This window comes from Vipera berus (genome assembly GCF_964194415.1).
Source record: "Vipera berus genome assembly, chromosome: 5".
Taxonomy (NCBI): Eukaryota; Metazoa; Chordata; class Lepidosauria; order Squamata; family Viperidae; genus Vipera; species Vipera berus.
The window spans coordinates 24,362,632-24,383,946 of NC_138207.1; the positions used below are offsets into that span (position 1 = coordinate 24,362,632).

At 36.8% G+C, this 21,315-nt stretch overlaps 1 protein-coding gene across 2 annotated transcripts in view; it reads right to left on the reverse strand.

Moving 5' to 3' along the window:
• KCNAB1 (potassium voltage-gated channel subfamily A regulatory beta subunit 1) overlaps nt 1-21,315 on the reverse strand; it is a gene marked incomplete at its 3' end in the record, with an annotated part of 153,852 nt that overhangs the window by 45,491 nt on the left and 87,046 nt on the right. For both annotated transcript variants that reach the window (XM_081328750.1, XM_081328749.1), the window contains exons 2-6: nt 20,127-20,170; nt 7,616-7,653; nt 5,825-5,904; nt 2,615-2,659; nt 816-860 (exon numbers count right to left, since the gene is read on the reverse strand). In XM_081328750.1, coding sequence (XP_081184876.1) covers nt 816-860; nt 2,615-2,659; nt 5,825-5,904; nt 7,616-7,653; nt 20,127-20,170 — 252 coding nt within the window. The remainder of the gene's footprint in view (nt 1-815; nt 861-2,614; nt 2,660-5,824; nt 5,905-7,615; nt 7,654-20,126; nt 20,171-21,315) is intronic.

Consider the following 21,315-nt stretch of genomic DNA (forward strand, 5'->3'; position numbering starts at 1 on the left):
GTTGCTTGAGATATGCACAGGATGAGATAAAAGCAACCAACGGAGGGAAAAAAGGATGTCAGGACATGTTTAGCTATTGTTAGGTACAAATGGGGAAATACCCCATGTTTCGTTGAGATATTTCTGTGTTCAACAGAACTATCTTTTTGTCAGTATTTCAACATTTCTGGGACTCTGGACAAAGAGTCAGGTTTGTGGTTTGAGTTTAAAACTTCACACTGTGTGCTAAATATACAATTCAATGCCATATTTGATTCACACATTTAAATCTTCAAATGAAATATTACATTGCCAAAGATGTTGCATTTGAATTTTGAAAATAGACATGGTACCTGATTGTGAAATTTCAGTTCCAAAGTTTTAGTTTAAAGCTGTACTTTGTGCAAAAATTTAACTTTAGCAAATTTTCTCTGGATAGATCTAGACTTCAAGTGCCTTACAGATCATGCTAAGTCCTAGTTTTTGACTACCCAAAAAAGGGATCTTGAAGGTAGAATGTAAAACTGGAAAGAGTATGGTATCCCTCTCATTAACTAAGAATCTCTGATAAATTTTCTTTTTCCAACATCTGACATCTTCTCCAAATATATTTACTGAGAGAATGACCAGTTTTAAAATCAAAAGGTTTGCCTATTTTTGGGGGGGTGGGGTGGGGGGAAGAAGCCAGATTAGTGCCTTGACCAACCAAAATGTAATACAGTAGTACCATGTCATGTTGATACTTATTACATAAGCATGTACTATATAAATACAGCACAAAGCTAGAGAAATATATTATTTCCATAGCAAAGGAAATTACAGTACATAGTACTTACTTTCCACCCCAGTAGAGCTTTGTTGTAATGACCAGAGTTGATCTCCTAAACAAACAAAGCAAATTCAATTTCAATTTTGTTCAAAACAGATTCCTTAAGAAATACCTTTGCAGTCCCTGGTTTTTCCTAATGCAGCCTCACCTCCTACACTGCCAATTTAAGTTATGCTTCTAAACAGAAAGTCATCTAAAAGACTTAGTGCAATTGCTAACATTATGACCTCTACATGGTAAAGTTGCAGGGTTGTGATTGAATGCTCAGTCTAAATCTTTTCTTTAGAAAACATCCATAGTATGAGAGATTTGAAAAAATAGAGATACCTTATCATCACGCCAAATATCTAAAAAACATGCTGAAGCAGCTACAGAATGTTCCCATTTATCATTGGGAATGAATTTGTGCAACATTTGACAGTGCCCGTGGAATCCCAGAATAAAATAATACTGTACTAATATAATGGTGCAATATAATATACATCATTCTTTCTTTTTTCAGTTGTTCTATTTTTTTCCTTTTATGTTCAATGTTATTTAAAAGTAGTATTAGTAATAGTAGGAAATAATAAGAAGCAGCAGCAGCTTTAACTAAAATGTTGTATGATTGTCTCATGAGATCTCTCAAGATCTTGGAAGTAAAACCACTTGAATCACAGAAAATATAGTATTTCAGCCATTTGCTTCTATCAGGCACCTGAAAACATTTTGGATCTGTGTTATGTACTTTGGCTTTTTTTTTCTTCAAAAAGAGAGTGAGAAGTTTCTTCCGTTCTTCACTGTTTCCCTGAATTTTTTTTTTAATCCCATTTATATCCCGCCCTTCTCCGAAGACTCAATGTCTTCGGCTGATGTGATAATGTCATATGGCTGATGTGATCTCTCTATAAAGCACACAGCATGTTGGGCTTTTTAAAGTTTAAAAAAGTGAAAAAGATTAAGTGAATTCCACTTCCATCTTTGTTTCAGTCTGGCAAGTGTTTCTACATATATATTTTTTTATTCAATAAAAAAGTACTGATCTGGAAAAAACTACTCTGCACAAATTGGCAGCAGAAAGAAGCAGATATACCTCCAATATACCTCCAATACTGGCACCTCCCTATCTGTAGTAGTTTCAGACAGGAACTCTAGGGTGGATATATGTTGGCACTGCATTTTCAAATAGTTGAACTGGGATGAAGTCAGTGGGCTTAGAAAAGTAAAGCTGAAGGGTACCATTCTTTTATAATCTGCTTGCACCAAGGGGAAGCAAATTCTGACAGAGAGCTATATCAATGTCCCACAGGCAAAGTGAGAGAATGGGTTTAACCCTTAAATATCCTTCCCTTCCCATTGCTTGTGAAAGCAAAGAAAGAAGAAATTGTAACACTACTGTAGACAGATACATAAAACATTATTATGTTACTACATTGCTGTTTATTTTTCCATAAACTGAAACATGCATTAAATCAGGACAATCTCAATAAAATTGGGACCCATATAAACCTAAATAGAAACATGGAAAAGCTAAGTGGAAAAGCATCTTTCTTAGTTATTCAAAGATATCTTCAAAACTTTGCCTAGCTTCATAAGGGCAAAGTATTGGAAGTATTCCAGCTTCTTAAGCAGAGCATCAATAGAGCAGTTGGTAGAAGTTGGTCTCGTTGGTCTGTTACAGAAATAGGAAGCTCAGAATTAGCCAGGCTTGGATGTAAGATCAGGTCTGCAAAGCCTTAAGTAACACAACTACTAAGTTCTCCAAGTCTGAATTATTCTCCATTCTACAGTTAACATAAAGAGCATATAAACAACAAAACATCCTACCTCCAGCCTTTCTTTTTGATAATGTTTCCCAAAATAATTTCAGCCCTGCAACAATAAAAACATTTACAGATCGTAAGTATTTCCAAAATTCATTTAGCAAGCTACCTATAGCCATTCATTTGTTTCACTATTCACAATATTTGCACGTGTCACTTCTTTGGGGGAAGCTGTATTGGTTGACAATTTGTTTCCAGGTGCAATTCAAGGACCTGGTTATCACCTTAAAGCCCTACATGGCTTGGGGAGATGCTGTTTGAAGGACCACTTCTCCAAGGTTATCTCTATCTGGCTCACCAGAGTGGGAAGGCAGGACATGTGAGTCCCATTTCTTTAAAAAAAATACATTTGGTGGGACCAAGGAAAAAATCCTCTTCTATAGAACATTCCTCCAGAGATACGATTGGCCTCCACCTTGTCATTTTTCTGAAAGACCCTCTAGATATGGTTCTGTCAGTGGATTTGGAGACCCTGGGTTAATAGCAAGCTGATCAAGTGGCTTGTTTAATTGGATTTATCGCTGCTATGGGGAGAAGGGTGGGTTTTTAATTTTGGCGTTTTATTGCTGTCTATCGCCCACAGTCACAGTATGTGAGTTTGGCAGCTATATAAATTTGTTTAATAAATATAAATAAACACAAATCCTTGTTTAATAATTTTTCATTTCATACAAAGAAAGTTTGAATAGATCATCTGTTCCCACACTTTTTAAAATCCAATTAATAACTTTAGTTTTAGAACAGGGCAGAAATGAAATAAACATTTAGCTATACATGCAGCATAGAAGTCTTTCATCAATTATAACTTCCTTCCATCGAGTTCACCAAGGTATTATGCTTTGGTTTGAAATTTTTTGGTTTAGAAACAGGGAGGGAACAGAAAATTCTTTGTTTGTTGACTTGTATAAAAGGAGGAATGAAGAGCCTGCAAGCAAGGATGAAAGATTGATGCAGATCTCAGCTTATGGCAGAGAAGCAATATAAATGTAGATATTAAGACACGTGGGAACCAATGTTTTATTTTTTCTCTCTCTCTCTATTTAACTGAATCATTTTGCTCTGTCTCCAAATGTCACGGCAGAGTTTGTGTCCACAGAGAGCAAAATGTCACCATTTTTACTCAGAAAATAGCATCAAATCATCTGGCCACAAAGGCAAACCAGTCTGTGGTGCCTTGGATCACATCTGCAGGATATGGAATATTTTTTTGTTGTGCTCAAACTGTCATGTGGAATCTTAGCACTTCCCCCCACCCCAGAAAACAGTCTTCCAACATTCTTTTACCTCTTAAGTAAGCATCTCCATTTTAAAGTTCAAAGTCTTTTGTTTTTGGCTTAAATGGAGATGTTGAGACCAGAGATTAAAATCTAGAGGAACCCAGGTTCAGAGTCAATATTATACATGCCTGGATGCATTTGAAGTCCCTAAATAAATTCAGAATGCATACAGAATTGCAGAAATAAAATGAATGGAGATCCTGAGAACTGAGATAAATTCAGGCAAAAAAGAAGAAGTACATGGGATGTCTCTGTGTATATGTTTTGTCTGTGTGTATGTAAAGAAACATAGATGAAAATGGGGTAGGCAATAGAATATGGACAGAATTTCCCAAGACCACTGAGCTATTGCAGAAAACTCCTTTGCTTTATGATGGTGTCAATCAAGACAAAAGCTGTGCATGAGTTTGGCTTGGTTGTGATGGTTTCTTTCTGAGTTCTGCCTGAGTTCTGCCGGCTACCATGGTCCAGCTTTTGCAGCCATCTGTCAGCAGGCCCGGAGAGAATTTACAAAGAAATGACTATTTTTTTGAGATATTTTGTGAAACAGTTTGGCTCAAGGCAGTTTCCACTACTGTATTAGCAGAAAGGAATTACTGTAATCCTACTAAATTGGATGAAGTGAATCTCCTATCCCTCTCATATAATAAATGAAACAAATCCCTGGTTTTCTTGGCCGAAGAATAGCTACAACCATACATATATATACATGTATATACACATGCACAACAGTAGGTGAAATAGGTTGAAGCTTGTTCAAACCTGTGCAATGAAAGTCACAGCACAGAGCTTTGGCTTTATTTGGTGTAAGAAATAACACAAAGAACATGATTTATGACAGATTCCCATCAACCTAGTACTTTTCATATGGTTTGGATTTCAGCTCACATAATCCTCAGCCAGCATAACTGGATATTATAGCAGTTTTATAAAACTATGGAGATGACTGTGTCCCATTTTTAGATTGGCTGGAATTAGTGGATGAAATTGGCAGGTTAAGAGGGATAGGTTGAGGTGAAATTCTGGAATATACTGAACTGCTACTGAAGCTAGTAGGATTTCTCCTGTAATATATGCTATGATGAAAATGTCTATGGAGATTCTCAGTCATCCAAGGTCATAGCTGCCTCAAAGATGCTCTTTTCATGAGGCAACTGGAGTTCCTTGTTTTTCTTTGAAGACATTTCACTTCTTATCCAAGAAGCTTCTTCAGTTCTGACTAGATGGTGGGGAATGGAGATTTATACTCCTTGCAGACAGCTGGTTATTTGCATTCTTTTAGAGAGTCACTGATGTTACCTGGAAGTTTATCTGTGTCATCAGGGTCACCTGAGTAGTGCAAATCAGTGTGGAGCCTTCTTGAAACTGCTGAAAGGACTGTGTTGTACACTGGAGATAGACAATGTCATATCCTTCTCCCTCTGTTGAGAGAGGGCTGTTCAATTTTGTCATAAATGACTTCTTTGACCCTACTTTCAAACCAGTGGTCCTCTCTGTCCAAAATGTGGACTTTGCTGTCTTCGAAAGAGTGGCTTTTGTCTTTTAAATGCAGATGGACTGCTGAATTTTTCCAGTTTCTAGTTCCAAGACTGCAGTGATCTGCTTAACAACTGTGGTAAAAATGGGTATAAAATCATGCTACTGATTTCTTAACTACTGTATTGCTTAGCCATGGAAACTCTGGTTACAGCTATGGTCATAAGTTGAGAACTACCTACAATTCTATTCATCCATCCATCTAATATTGTTGACATTGATAAACAGCAGACCTCCATGTTTCCTAGCCCTATATTCAGAGGCAGGATTAAATATGGGATTTAAAAAAAATGAATTACAGTTCAACCACTGATCTATATGGAGCCTACTTGCAATGCCATAATATTTAATTTAGAAATAAGATCTACCTATGATGGAAGAATGGAAACACAGATACTTACTTTCCAGCTGCATATACCTCTGCTGTGTCGAAGAGATTCACACCACTTTCATATGCAATGGTCATTAGCTGTTCAGCCACCTTTTGGAAACAGAGACATTAAATTAATCTTAGAAATATAAAAACTCTCTGTCCCCAATCTTCCAAATTTTGCAGGAATGACTAATAATGAAATAGTTTTCCAGAAATAAATCAGAGTTTAATACCAAATCTAGCTTAATTTTTAAATCACGGACAATGGACAGAATTTAGAATTCAGGAAAGTAGATTGCTACTATCTCTTGCCAGTACTCACATTTTTGAACCTGGGATTTTTTTCCACAAAAATTCCAAGTAGCTAAGTACATTCATTTTCTAACTCAAGTTTGAAACTGCTTATAATTACCTTCAACTCCTAAGCTTTATGTGATATACAATGTACATTGCAATAAACAGTAATATTAATAGTTAATAATTGTTTATTAAATCAGCTTTCTTATCATATACATAAGTTTTCAGTCATGAAAATGTATGCTACCAATATATTCATTGGCATTAAAGAAATCATTAAATCAGTGAGAGTTGATTTCTCCTACAGAAATGAATATAACATTATAACTTAAAGTGCTATTGGTATAAATCATAGGGGTCATCAGAAGTTGGAGTGGCTAGGAAACCAATATGTTCTATTATGTGATAGTGATAGATCATGTATCTAAGAACAGTCATGGCTGAGAGTCAGGATTCCCCCATTCGCATTTCATTCACTCAATAGCTTTAGTACCGTGGCTTCAGAGACATGTACAAGGCACAGAAGAGGTAATTTTAGGTGTCCTGTATCTGCAGCAAAAAAAATGTAAATTATATTTTATCTGGAAATGGCCCAGCAATATTGGTCTATGCTTTGGTATGGCATGCAGGTTTCAGGAGCTGGACAGCAGGAAAAAGGCAAGGCCATTGGCAGTTGCAAATAAGGAAAAGGGAAACACTGAGATCAGAGAGGAGTTAGCCAGAATTCAAGGTTGGTAGCTAAGAGGAGGTAATGGAAAAGGCTGCATGTAGGCCATTAAGAAAACAAGGAGGAAGGGGAGATACAGCAGTCTTGTCAACTAGCCCTGTAAAATTCCTCTAGATCAGGGGTGTCAAACTCAATTTCATTGAGGGCCGCATCAGCACTGCGGTTGCCCTCAGGGGGCTGGGTGGGTATGGCCAGGGTGGGTGTGGCCTACTGGGTGGGCGTGGCTAGAGTGCGTATGGCCTACTGGGTGGGCGTGGCCAGCTCTCCATCGTTCGCATCAAGGGTGCCTATGGGGGCCCGGGCAGGAGTGGGACAGATCTGAGGGTCTCTGGCAGGAGGAGGGTCTCTGGGCCAGGGCCAAGGCAGTGGGGGCCGTTCCCTCACTGTTTCCAGGATGGCTTCACGGGCCACATGAAACCACTTCGCGGGCCGGATCTGGCCCCCGGGCCTTGTGTTTGACATGTCTGCTCTAGATGTTTATTTGGCCAAACCCAGAACAAATCTGCTCAGCTTTAAAACATATTCCTGCTATGAGTTCCATGTTACCTTCTTTGAAGACCAAGTTTGCCAAATTTAAACTAGGTTGCTATATTACCATAGATGAAATGGTATATATTCAATTAAGAGAAATGAGGTTTTTGTTGTTATGATCATGCTTTGCCGTATCCTGTTTCAATTTATTCAGACTTCCGTGACATGGCTTTTCATTTTAATGAAAACATTAAAGTGATGTATTTATTTCTAGATTACTCAAGTTCTGTTTTCTAGGTTGTCATTAAATGATGTCTCACTCACCTCATCTGAAATTTGACCTCCAAAGGTGACCCAGGTCCCTAGAAAGAAATGGATATTTATTAACATTTAGGACATTATTTTCATAAACCAAAATATATTATAATTAGGAAATTGTTCTTTATGGGATCTCCTGATGTTTGATTTATTGGGGATCCATTATCTTATGAGATAATATTTCAATGATACTGAACTTTAACCATTGTACTAGCTGACCATCTCCAGCTCCCTAAACAGCTTCAACTAAGTAGGGATTCCTTCCTTTTGAACAGGAGACGAATGAAAATGCCTTGGGATTATGTGGATGTTTCCATACCAGTAGCATGGATAGCTCCGGGATCAATGCCAGATTTGATAAGCCTCATCTGTGTTTGGGAGCTGAGCTAATTTATTTCTAACTCTTCTCTGGTTTTTCAGAAACAGCAATAAATTTGGCATTTTCCTCTGATGTGCTGCAATTTAGCCCCCATTGTAAATGGTTTTTTTTCCCACTGGGCAGAACTCTTGTCACACTATGCTTTATGAACTCAACGATTACTCTTCCTTTTTCTCCAGTTCACCAATTCATTCCTGCAACTTCTCTTCCTTTGTATACATTGGAATGGATTTTTCCTTTTCCCAATCCATCTGCTTTGGCATCCTGAAACCGATCCCTGCTCATGCTGACATGCCATCAATGCCTCTTCGCAATTTGCATGATTTTTGCAATGCAACAGCAGAAAGGCGGCCATGAAGCCTTTGGACATTTCAGTTTTATGTAACTGATCTTCCCTTATGCCATGGTTTTCTAAACTAACCACAAGAGAAGTGAACAGAAATAAAGTCACTGAAAACATGCACTGCTGTCTGTGCTAAAAAAAAACCAAACATGCTATTTTCTTGTGTGTGGCAAGGCAATAAGGGAATTTTTGATATTCTAAAGTCAGTAATAATTTAGGAAGTAGAATCTGATTATATGTGACATTCTTTGTATCTTTACCATTAGATTCAAATTTGTATCATATTTCTCTTCTTTTTCCCCACAATAGATAAAGAGTACAATCTATTTGCAATAAAAAAGAAAACCAAGCCACCTCACCAGAATTAACTAAAAATATCCACATGCTTAAAGTACAGATCAATTTTTATATTGAATTTTTGTACTTATAAACAAAGCATACAAATACAGCAAAATGTCTAATACATTTACCATATAATTTTATTGTAGCATGGTTCTAAAGAACACATGTTTATGGTTTTCTACAATTCAAGTTTGTATAACCTGGAAGATGGCAATACATACACATAGTACTTGGTAATTTTCACAGGTAATTTTTCTGAATTTTCCCAAAGGTGCTTTTTCAAAAAGGCAACTGGACTTTCTTTGCTTTTTCCTTGAAGATGTTTCACTGTCATCTCAGTTCTGATGCTTCTTAGATGAAAGCAAAACATCTTCAAGGAAAAGCAAAGAAAATCCAATTGCCTTTTGAAAAAAACACTTGTGGGACAACCATGAACTGGATGACCGAGAATCTCCACAGACTTCTAAATTGTATTATTCAAGTATACTTGCAAGAGGGGCTAACCAATTCTTCAATTATTTCTTTCACAATAACTTTCCTTGTTCTAAGCAAAGATTTTTTTTATATTCAGTATCTGCCATTGAGGGGGAAAAACCCTTCCCTTGTTTAATATATAGCGATAACAAACTATTAGACCTTGCTGATCAGTAAAAACTGAAATAGCCTTTGTTTCTGTTCTCACCGGTAAGCTTTACAGATTGTAATGTGGAAAGCAGAATGCTGAAGTGTGAAAAATTGAATTAAAACATCACCCTTTGCACACTGTTACCTAGTTACCATGTCACTTTGATTCAGTCACAGTTACAAGGCAACCTCAAAGATGCCAAATTCAGCGTAGGCACACTCTTAATATATAAGCATTTCAGGGCTTGAACTGGGGGAAATGTGAGGGAAATTTTATGAAGCACCATTTCTCAGGAGTATTGTGATGAGTAACATAATATCATTTTGCTGGCCCAGAAGCATCTCAAAATTCCACATTGCAGGTAGTTCTTGACTTATGACCACAATTGAGCCCAAAGGTTCTGTTGCTAAGTGAGACAGTTGGCAAGTGAATTTTGCTCTATTTTATGACTTTCTTGCCACAGTTATTAAGTGAATAACTGTAGCTCTTAAGTTAGTAACACAGTTGTTAAGTGAATCTGGCTTCCTCATTGACTTTGCTTGTCAGAAGGTCACAAAAGCTGATCATGTGACTCTGCGACACTGTCATAACTATCATAAATATGAACCAATTGCCAAGCATCTGAGTTTCAATCATGTCACCATAGGGATTCTGCAACTGTCACAAGTGTGACAAACCATCATAAGTCAATTTTTTCAGTGTCATTGCAACATTAAACAGTCACTAAATGAACCGCTGTAAGTCAAGGACTACCTGTACTTCATAGGTCCCAAAATGTATTTATATATCTTATAAAATATATTAATAGACCAATATATGATCAGGATAGGATTATGGAGACACTTAATGGAGTTAATTTAGAAAACAAAATAATCTGTAGAGTTGAATAAAAATAGTATGGTAAATAAATTAACATCTCGTTCTTCTGTGGTCAACTTATTTTCCAAAGCACCAGAAGGCAAGACAAGAAACAATGGATGGAAACTAATCAAGGAGAGAAACCACGTGGAATTAAGGAGAAATTTCCTAACAGTGAGGAGGACAATTAACCAGTGGAACAGCTTGCCTTCAGAAGTTGTAGGTGCTTCATTGCTGGAGGCTTTTAAGAAAAGAGTGGATAGTCACCTCTCTGAAATGGTATAGGGTCTCCTGCTTGAGCAGGGATTTGGACTAGAAGACCTCCAAGATCCCATCCAGCTCTATTCCAATTGATTGTTTTTAGCGGAATAGTATGATATTAAGTATCAACTAAAATTCTGAAAGATTTCTACCAATTTGAATTGTCGTTTCAAAGCTTATCCACAAAGGAAGAAAGTAATTATGATTTTGCTTGTGGTTCCCACAAGATTTGTTTTTGCATTTGAAATGAAGATATGAATTTTAACATTTATTTCTTCCGGTGACTGTGGCACCTCCAGATATATTGAGACTGTGTGTTTGATAGAAATTTCAGACTATGGTCATATTGGTTACCTAAGGTTGGCTGAAGAAAAGAACACTAAAGATGGAAATGTTTGTCCAGTATCGCATATTCTCAGCTATCGCTATTTCTGACCCACATTCACATTCATTTATGGATATGTAAATTTCTATGGATTATTGTGCACAAAGTCATTTGTGGATATATTGCATCCAATTTATGCTAATATACATTTTTTTTTGCAAATTCATTTTCCTAATACTTTTCCAAAACATTCTTATGCATATTTTGATGAGTAAAGTTTATTGCAAAATGTAAAAAATACAAAACCTGAAGCTAATTATATTCTGGCAGATATACAAATTCAGTAAGCAAAATAGCATGGCATATTAGGGTGAATTAAAGAATTTCTGTGCTATCTACAGAATAAATGAATGAAACAACTAGTGCTAGAGTGATTGACAGAGCAAATGTAAAAAAAATTACCACACTGAAATGAAATCATACTAATAATGATAATAAAAATATGCACAATGCATGCTTTTTCCAGTTCTAAAATTCACTTTCTTTAATTCTCTCTGAAAGAGGCAACTGGACTTTCTTTGTTTTTCCTTGAGTATGTTTTGCATCTCTTCCAATAAGCTTACAATTACAATTCTTCTTTAAAGACAACTTTATTTTCAATCATTTTCATTATGTTTATTTCTAAAATAACATATTAGCAAAGGAAAGAGATAAATCTTAAACCAGCTCAAAAGCAATTTAAGAAAAATGGTTATGAACAAGACTTTAAATTTACATATGGAAGCAAAGGTAAAGTACAAATGCTTTTGTCCATAAATTAGACTATAAAAATCCAGAGCGTAAAAATTGAGCATATTAATTGATTGCTTCCATTATTTGTACTGATATATTGAGCATAATAACCACAGAGAACATACACTCTGTTGATTAGTTAGTGGAGGAACCATGATTATTCTAAGATACATAGCAATGGTGTTTTGGTTTTTTAAAAAAATAATCTGAAAATAGCAGGTAGTTTTCGACCCCAAACCACCCCAGTGATGCCCTCAATGTGATGTCCCGTTGCCTGGAGGCGGTTCGGGTCTGGATGGGGAGGAACAGACTTCAACTCAACCCCGACAAGACTGAGTGGCTTTGCATACCTTCATCCCGGGCCAATTTGGATATTCCATCTCTCTCCATGGGGGGTGAACTATTACCCCCCGTAGATAGGGCTCGCAACTTGGGAGTCCTCCTAGATTCACGGCTTACCTTGGAAGATCACATAGTGGCTGTGACTAGGGGGGCTTTCGCCCAGGTTCGCCTGGTGCGCCAGTTGCGGCCCTATCTAGGCCGGGATGATTTATGCACGGTCACTCACGCGCTCGTGACCTCTCGTCTGGACTACTGCAACGCTCTCTACATGGGGCTGCCCTTGAGGACCACCCGGAGGCTCCAACTGGTACAGAATGCAGCCGCGAGAGTTGTGTTGGGAGTCTCCCGATACTCCCATGTTACACCTCTGCTCCGTGAGCTGCATTGGTTACCAGTTGTCTTCCGGGTGAGATTCAAGGTACTAGTAATGGTGTTTAAAGCCCTACATGGCAGGGGTCCGGAGTACCTCAGGGAACACCTGCTGCCGGCATCAACCTCCCTGCGCCCTGTGCGTTCCCACAGAGAGGGACTCCTCAGGGTACCACCGATCAGAGAATGTCGATTGGTGGCCCCCAGGGGGAGATCCTTCTCTGTGGGCGCTCCGGAACTATGGAATCAGTTACCGGTAGAGCTCCGGATGGCGCCCGATCTTCGCTCCTTTCACCGCGATTTAAAAACATTTTTATTCGAACAAGCCGGCCTGGCCTGATGGGGGATTGGTGGGGTTTTTATTGCTGTACTTTTGGGGTTTTTATAAATGTATTGTATTAACTGTTTTTAATGGGCAACTATTTAATCTTCTTTTAATATTTGTAACTTCGCATTTTATTCTTGCCCTGTTCATCGCCCTGAGTCCTTCGGGAGAAGGGCGGTATAGAAATATTAATAAACTAAACTAAACTAAGGCTATCTATATTCCTCTTAACATCCCTTGGTTTCAGGGAAAAAGTTTTCCCCATGTTAGTGGTATTTTTGTGGCACAGGGGATTAAATCTACATGTCTCAGGCAAAAGTATGTGTTTTTAATTCCACAAAATGGAATTAGCCAACTATTATAAAAGGGACTCTCAAGACAACCAATTAATATTTCTGAAACAATATCAAAGGTGATTCTGAAACAATATTATAGCCGCAAGATGAATAATCTGATTCAAAATCATTATCACTGTATACAAATGGACAGCTAGGAGATTTAATTTAATTTACTTGAATTAGGCATCATCCAACTCCAAATGACTCAGGTGGCCTTTTTGGTTTATTTTAGTGATCGGCTGGCTTCAATTTGCAATGGCATAAATGAAACTTAATATTTATAGCCTGAGAGTGAGTAAACTAAAGTTATACTATGTATAATAAAAGCCTGCGGAGACAGCAACCACTGGGGCACATAGCTTAATGAGTTGTACATATTAATTAATATTATGTTTTGTGTCATAATATGCATTGTTTTTAATGTCAACGATGCCAAATGTTCTCTCCTTAGACAAGCATCGGTACTCCACGCAGATTGATGTATGATACAAATGAGTATAGTATAGTATAATATATTTATATATGATTATAGTTTAATAATTGTAACTTGCTAGTAAAACATCACCAAAATTGTAGATCGGGTCACCCTACAAGGCATATTATTCCAATTATTTTGGAACTGTAAGCTGCCTAAGGTCATTGCTTGAGATGGGTGGCTATAGAAATTGAATAAATAAACAAACAGTTCTCCCTTCTAGATTCTTCTAATTATATTTTCTGAGATTAAGAAACCCTGCCCCATCAGATCTCCAAAAACGGTACAATGCAAACTGGAGAGGAATAGACAAGAGGAAATTTGAATCAGATCCCTATGATAGATAGATAGATAGATAGATAGATAGATAGATAGATAGATAGATAGATAGATAGATAGATAGATAGATAGATAGATAGATAGGCAGGCAGGCAGGCAGGCAGGCAGGCAGGCAGGCAGGCAGGTAGGTAGATGATAGGCAGACAGAGATGATAGACAGAATCAAGCATAATAGTGTTAAAGAACACAGATATAAGCACCATGAAAACTATTCTATACCTTTTGTTAATAAAGAAACCTAATTTATCAACACAAATGAAATAAGGTCATCTATTTGGATTTCATTTTCACACTTTGAGATCTTATTTATTTAATTTATGCCCACCAGAATCAGAAAGATTTGGGATTACTCCATCACTGAACTGCTATTTCCCACTAGCACTACACTACAATATGTCTTGAAGAAATCTTCTTCCACACAGATTTGTTGATCTAGATCACCATGCCTACAGCTAAATCAATAAAAAGATAAAACATATGCAGCAAAGCAGCTTTGGGACAACCATGACCTGGATGATTCAGAATCTCCATAGACACCCAAAGTTAGCTTTCATTTGTAAGGCTTTCAGGGATTTTAGTTTCTTTCAAATTCAGCTTAAAATACTGCATTTGCCTACATATTACACAAATATATAAATAATTTTATCACAAATATACATTTTAAAATACATTTATTCCTGAAATATTCATAGTATAGGCCTAAAATAAAAATCATGCATTTTTTGTAAATTGGGGGCAGTACTGCAAAATCCAAATAAATGAGGAATAAATGTAAATGTATAAATGTATTCAAGGATTCATGGATCAGATTAGTTTATTCTGACACATTGAATTCTCAAATATCCTTACTGTTATAATTGCAAATTAACTGCAAATCCAATATGTTTCCAAAAGCTGAATGACATTTTCGAAAAAGAAAAAAAAAAGTAACCAAAACCGTACTCTCAACCATGTAGACACAATCTATTCCCCTCTTTCTTTTGACTTAATGTATTTTGCAGAAGGATTTCATCAGAGTTCCAAAGGTGCTTTTTTCAAGAAGCAACTGGACTTTCGTTGTTTTTCCTTGAAGATGTTTTGCTTCTCATCCAAGAAGCTTCTTCAGTTCTGACTGAATAATGGAGAATGAGAAGGATTCATACTCCCTGCAGTTATCTGGTTGTTAGCACTCTCTCTGAGAGTTCATTGAGGCCACTTGGAGGTTGATCTTTGCCCTCAGGGTCCTCCAAGTGGCCTCAACGACTCTCAGAAAGAATGCAAGGAATATAAATTCTTACGTTCCCCACCACTCACCCAGAACTGAAGAAGCTTATTGGAAGGGATGCAAAACATACTCAAGGAAAAACAAAGAAAGTCCAGTTGCCTCTTGAAAAAAGCACCTTTGGGATAATCATGGCCCGGTTGATTGAGAATGTCCATAGATTTCAGCAGAAACCATAACACTGATTCAAACTGCTGGGTATAATAGAAAAAAAAGTGGGGGGGGGGAGATTGCACTTCATTCCCTCCCCGTGTTCTGCATATTCTTATAGCCTAACTACCCAAAGTGCATGACTCAGAATCTGGGGGTGGGGAACAATGTACTGAGTTAGTTTGTAATCATTAATGGATTAAGCATTGCTTCCTTGGAGCAGCACATGTAGCAAACAGTTTCCAAATATCAAATGTTTTGAAGCTTGCTGTTAAATATGTTGTTACTGAAACATTTTGGACTTAGATACCACTGTAAACATTCAGTGCTTCCAATTTATTACCAGCTGAAAGGGATGAAAAAGCCAATTAAATTTCTCACTCAAAGAGCTGTCAGAAGAAGATCATATGTACATTTCTCCTTAGTGATCCAGTTTTACAGTATTTCCAAGGGGATTCTTAGCATTCAAGACCACCCAGGGAAATGCCACAAAGTTATATTTATAATAACTTTGTGGCAAGCAGCCATGCATTTTATTTCCGAAGCTGGGATTATACAAAAAAAATGCCTATTTTGGCCTATGTGAATGAAATGTATTTTAGAAAAAAAAATTAGAAGATGGAATAGCATTACCTATCCAGATGGGATTTTTGTAAAGGCAGCAAAAAGTACAAATAATTATTTCTTATATAATGAACCACTGCTGATGTTGTGGTAATGGCTCAATATCTCAAACCTATTGAGAAAGACAACAAACTGCAAATAAATATATTTACTAAGCTTTTATGATTATGCATAGAAAATTAAGTTTTCCAATAAACCATCTCCAAAATTTTCAGCTACCATAATAATTCTAGATTTTCAGAACTGACATGATACATCAGCTTCAATCTTATTTTAAATGTTTCCAACAAAGACAAAAATTTAAGATTTGTCATCAAAATCCTTGTAAAACAGCCTTTCCCAAAGTAAATTTTCCCTCACATATTAGGCTTCAATTCCAAGAATTCCCAGGCAGCACAATATTTGGTAATGCTGATTAGGGACTCTAGTAAACTAAAGGAATTTGAAATGTAACAAAGCATATAAAAATTAAAAATAGTAAAAATATATAAATCATATAAGTCATGTCCATAGGTAGTAGAGTAATTCCATCATAAAAGGTCATCTGTCATGAAACCAATATATATTGTATATATAATCTGTGGGCGGCAGTAAATTTGGAAAAATGATTGAAGCTGGTGTAGATAGACTCAGAAAGGCATGCTAGGTGAAACAAGGAAATAACTTGGATGCTAGAAATCTGGGTGCCTAGAGAAATAATCAGCCAAAGGCAGAAGAGAGGAATTGGCAATCTAGATATTGAAGGGATGAATGGCTTTCAGCTTTTTAAAATCAATTCTCAACAGTAAAGGAACCAGCAGTTAGGAAATACTGTACACTACAGATTAGCTCGGAAGAGTAATAAAAGTCATAGAAAAGGTATTGACTAGTGTATTTATATCTACAAATATCAAAATGATACAGGCAGGCAATGGTTTTCCCTGTGACATTTTAATGTTTAATGGTTTCTCTGGAACAATGAGTAGAACACAGAAAAGGTCTGTATGCCTATGAAAGAAAAATGCTTGTGGTGATGAAGAAGAGTGAAAAGCATCTAAGACATTTTTGTGTTGGAGAGCTGTTCTGCTTAGCAAGATTGAACATAAAGACAGCTTTTGTACCATTTTGTCCAGTGAAATCAAGTGCATACAGCATTGGCTAGCTAGCTTATTCCCAAATAACAAAACAGAATAATTCATTTATTTTGGTATAATCAAAAGTCCACCCACTTATAATAAAGAGGGCAACGAATGATTATTAGACATTTGCACCACTTGTTACAGAGATGTGGTCATTAACAGCAAAGATAGGGAGCTCTGTAAAATTCAGGTAAAATGGGCCATGATTTAGGTGGTAAGTAGCTGAAGCTTCTGTGCTAGGTGTTATGTATGGGGTGTGAGTAGCAGCTCTGCAGGTACCACCAGGTGGCGCTGTATTGCAGCCAGATTGGCTGAAAGGTTTTTGGCGGGAGATACGGATGGATGGATTGGCCAGAGTGTCACCTAGCTAGGTATATAAGGGGTCCAGGTAACCCCCTTTGTTCAGTATGCGCCTACCACTAATAAAGAGCTGACATGCGGTACTCATCTATTCATTCATTGCCATGCGGTCCACAACCCACTACACAATACTAGGAATTAAGAATTTTTCTGTAATTTATAACTCCTCAGTAAGAATAGTGACTACCACCTACTCTGAGTTGACTTACTAGCTAGAAAGTCATTTAAATAAATAAAGAATTTATGAACAAACAAGTTCCAATAATAATTCGGTGGACTGACTCATTCTGATCAAAACTATGTGATAAATTTCTTCAAGATAAATCTGATTTCAGGCTCTATAAAGCTTTGGGAACTGTCAGATTTGATTATTACATTTTGCTGTCATCTATGGGTTCCACAGCTCTGAAGTGCTTATGTCTCATAGCAACACAGTAAGATGTGCAAATTGTGCCAGATTCCTCATCACCAGAGAAGGATTGCATAAACAGCCCCACATTTTAGAAGTAAGAGTGTCAAAGTCGTCTTTAATTTAAATGCAGTAAGTAAACATTACAGATATATTTCTGATTAGAACTTGCAAAGATCTTCATCTTGGAAGCTACTATATGTAAAAGATGAAAAATGATAAAAATCCCCTCAAGTGAAGCTCAAACTACTAGTGACAACATGGACACATTTGTGTAGTTTTCTCAGTAATTCTAGGAGACAGTTTTGAAATCATCAGAAGTCATGTTGAAAGTTTGAGTTGAAAGAGATTTTACTCCAACTTCCATAATATAATTCCTCCCAGGGTGGGTTAGAGTAAAAATGAGAATATAACAATAAAGTATGTTCAACTGAATAGAAATGCAGATTATATTAGCTGACAGAAGAGGGGGATAGACAAAGAAAATATCTGAATTTGCTCTGCCTGGGTTCTTCTTTCTCACACTGTGAATCATTCACTCACTCACTCACTCATTCATTCATTCATTCATTCATTCCCCATATTTACATATAAGAATTCAATGAATGAATTTAAATGAATTTTACTATGTTACATTCATATCTCATACAAGGTTGGCAACACTTATGCTAGGTACTCTCTGAGTTGGTTATTTGCTTGCAGATGTTTCATTACCCAACTAACTTCATCACGGCTAGTGAGTGTGGGGCTTGTTCCCTACAGTAGCTTGTCCTGCCAGTTTTGGTGGGGGTGTTATTTTGGGTGTGTGGTTTTCTTCTTGGTAGTTCCTTTTTGGGGGGGGGTATGGTTTTCTGCTTGATTATTTGTCTGATATTAATCCCTGTTTATCTTGATGTAGGCTGTTAAAAAGATGTATTCTGATATTGTTTCCTGCTTAGCTTTTTTATTGTCTCTTTTGAATGATTTGTAAATCTGTCTATTAAAGATTGATTTGTCTGAATACCTAGTTTCCAAGAATCCCCTAGTGTTGTTGGATTTAGCTTGGCCTAGGATGCTCATGGTTTCCCAGTTAAAAGTATGGTTGAGTCTGTCCATATGTTATGAGACTGAAGAGTTTTCATTGTGTCTTCTAACTGCTAGCTGGTCTTCACAGATATACTCTGTTAGTCCTCTGTCTTTCTGTCCCACATCATGACTCTTATAGTCCTTACACTATATGTTGCAGATGACTATTTCTTCTTGGGCTACTGGATCTTTTAATTTACTTAAGATATTTGGAGGCTTTAGTTGATACTATGGCTGTGGGGAGCAGATACATGTTTGTCCTACATTAATAGCATTGCTACAATGTGAAATTTAATTTTAAAACTATTTTCTTGGTATGTTACTTTGAACTGTTCAAAGAATAAATCACAATCTAGCACTTCAAATATTTATTGGGAATAAAACTTTTAGAATGTCTAGATACTATAGTCAAGCCACATTGGAAATTGTGGCCCCAACCTATTTTGAAGGTACCACACGAGAGGCTGGGATAGGCCTTGAATGTTCTATTAACCTTTCTTTCTCTCCAAATCTTTTGTGACTTGTTTTCTCACAACATTTAAATCTATAGGTAATAGGATTGCTTTTCAAATTACTCTTGTTTTCATTTGTGAGAAGGTGCATCTGTTTAGAATTTCTGAACATTATGATCATTGCAGGACAAATCATACATTCAATGCATTATAATACTGAATGGCAAGAAAAAAAGAATCAGCTGAATCTGCAAATAAATGAAGATGATAGGTACACAAAAATGAAGGATGATATGTACTCCTTAGGAACATCCCCCCTTTAGGAGATAATTTCTGTCTATAGAACAGTTTTGTAGAAGTATGAAGCTGATTTCATTTCAGATAAAGCATTCTGCATGCACCCAAATCAAATTAAATATTGAATATACATACGGGTCTGACTACCAAAATGTTAAATTTGTTATCTATTCAGGCACTCCTTGAAATGCATTTAACTATTCAATTTATTTTGCGTTTCTTCTTGAAGAGTATTCATGTGATGAATTATAGTGCCTGTCTTTTCCAAATCAATATAGGTGGCTTGGGAATAATGAAAATTGTAGTCCAACCTATGGAGAAGCCAGCAGGCTGTATCTAAGCTATAAATGGTCAAACTTCCTAGCTCCCAACATAGGAAAACAGGTGAAATCTTTTCACTGAAACCTATAGAAGTACAATAAATAGTTAAGAACTCATCTTACTACTGTGACACCTTGAAACACAAACACAGTGAACATGCCTATAGTATAATATCGTCACAAGTCTATTTTGATTGTCTAAGAGGGAAATGCAACATCAGTATGATTTTGTATAAAAATAATTGTCACTGTATTTTATTCATTTACTTATCTGGCATTAATATCAACAAAGTTATGCAAATTAACCAGTATCTACAACAAATATACACAGAGACATAACATACTCACCGAGGGCCAAACAAGAAACTCTTAATCCAGATTTCCCAAGGTTTCTAGAATTAAAATAAGAGTATAATTAGCATCAAACAGCAAATCAATCCAGCAAAAAACTGTTATCTCAACTTGTTACCTACCATTTTTCAATTATATGCAAATGATAGTCTGTGCTAATCATGTGTATCCAAATATAGAGCCCTGTGGCTCTACCTATTATGAAAAGCTTCTGGCTGGCTGCAGTTTCCCAATGCACACATCCAGATGTATAAGCAACAGCAGGTGGGGAAGCAGGAGGGGACCAACACAACGTATAGACTTCTCATACCTCATTCTCTGAAAAGATGGTTCACATTCATTCTGGCAAGGAAGTATCTTTCATGTGTTATTTACTTATGAAATATATTTCTGTTGCCTATTAACAGTCTTCTCTGAGCAACTTATAAGCAAATGAAGACACAATCAATACTTTATGTTAAGCTACAGTATGGTTTGTTTGGAGCTGTGGCGGCACAGTGGTTAGAATGCAGTATTGCAGGCTAACTCACTGCTCACTGCCAGGAGTTTGATTCCTTCAATCCTGACAGCTCAAGGTTGACTCAGCTTTCCATTCCTTTGAGGCTGGTAAAATGAGGACCCAGATTATTGGGGATAATATGCTGACTCTGTAAACCACTTAGAGAGGTCTATAAAGCACTATGAAGTGGTATATAAGTCTAAGTTCTATCGCTATTGCTTAGACTGGATTAACAAATTGCATGAACCCTGTTAATGCTGTTTGTAAACCATGATTTATGGTTTAGTATCTACATGAATTAGATATTAATGGCAAGCTTACTCAGCCTATATGACAGTGGAGAGGAAGTATGTGACACAGCATCTGCCAGCAATTTGGATGAAAAGTAGGTAGGCTTTTTTTGGGGGGGGGGGTTGTGTTTTTTGGAATGCTGTGATTTAATTTGCTAAAATAAAGGCTTTCCCCTGAAACTAATCAGAAGGAATCAATTACAGTTGCTCCAGGTCTTATTATTCTACTATTTTCCTGCATGTGAAAAATAGTCTCTCTTTCTTTGTAGAACATAGGAAACTGTGTTGGATGTTGGCTATGCAGCATACCTTAGGCTATGCATGGGAACATTCAAACCTCTTGTGAACTGTAATATTAATTAATTTGGAACTCTCTGCCCCGTCTCTTGTTTAATGG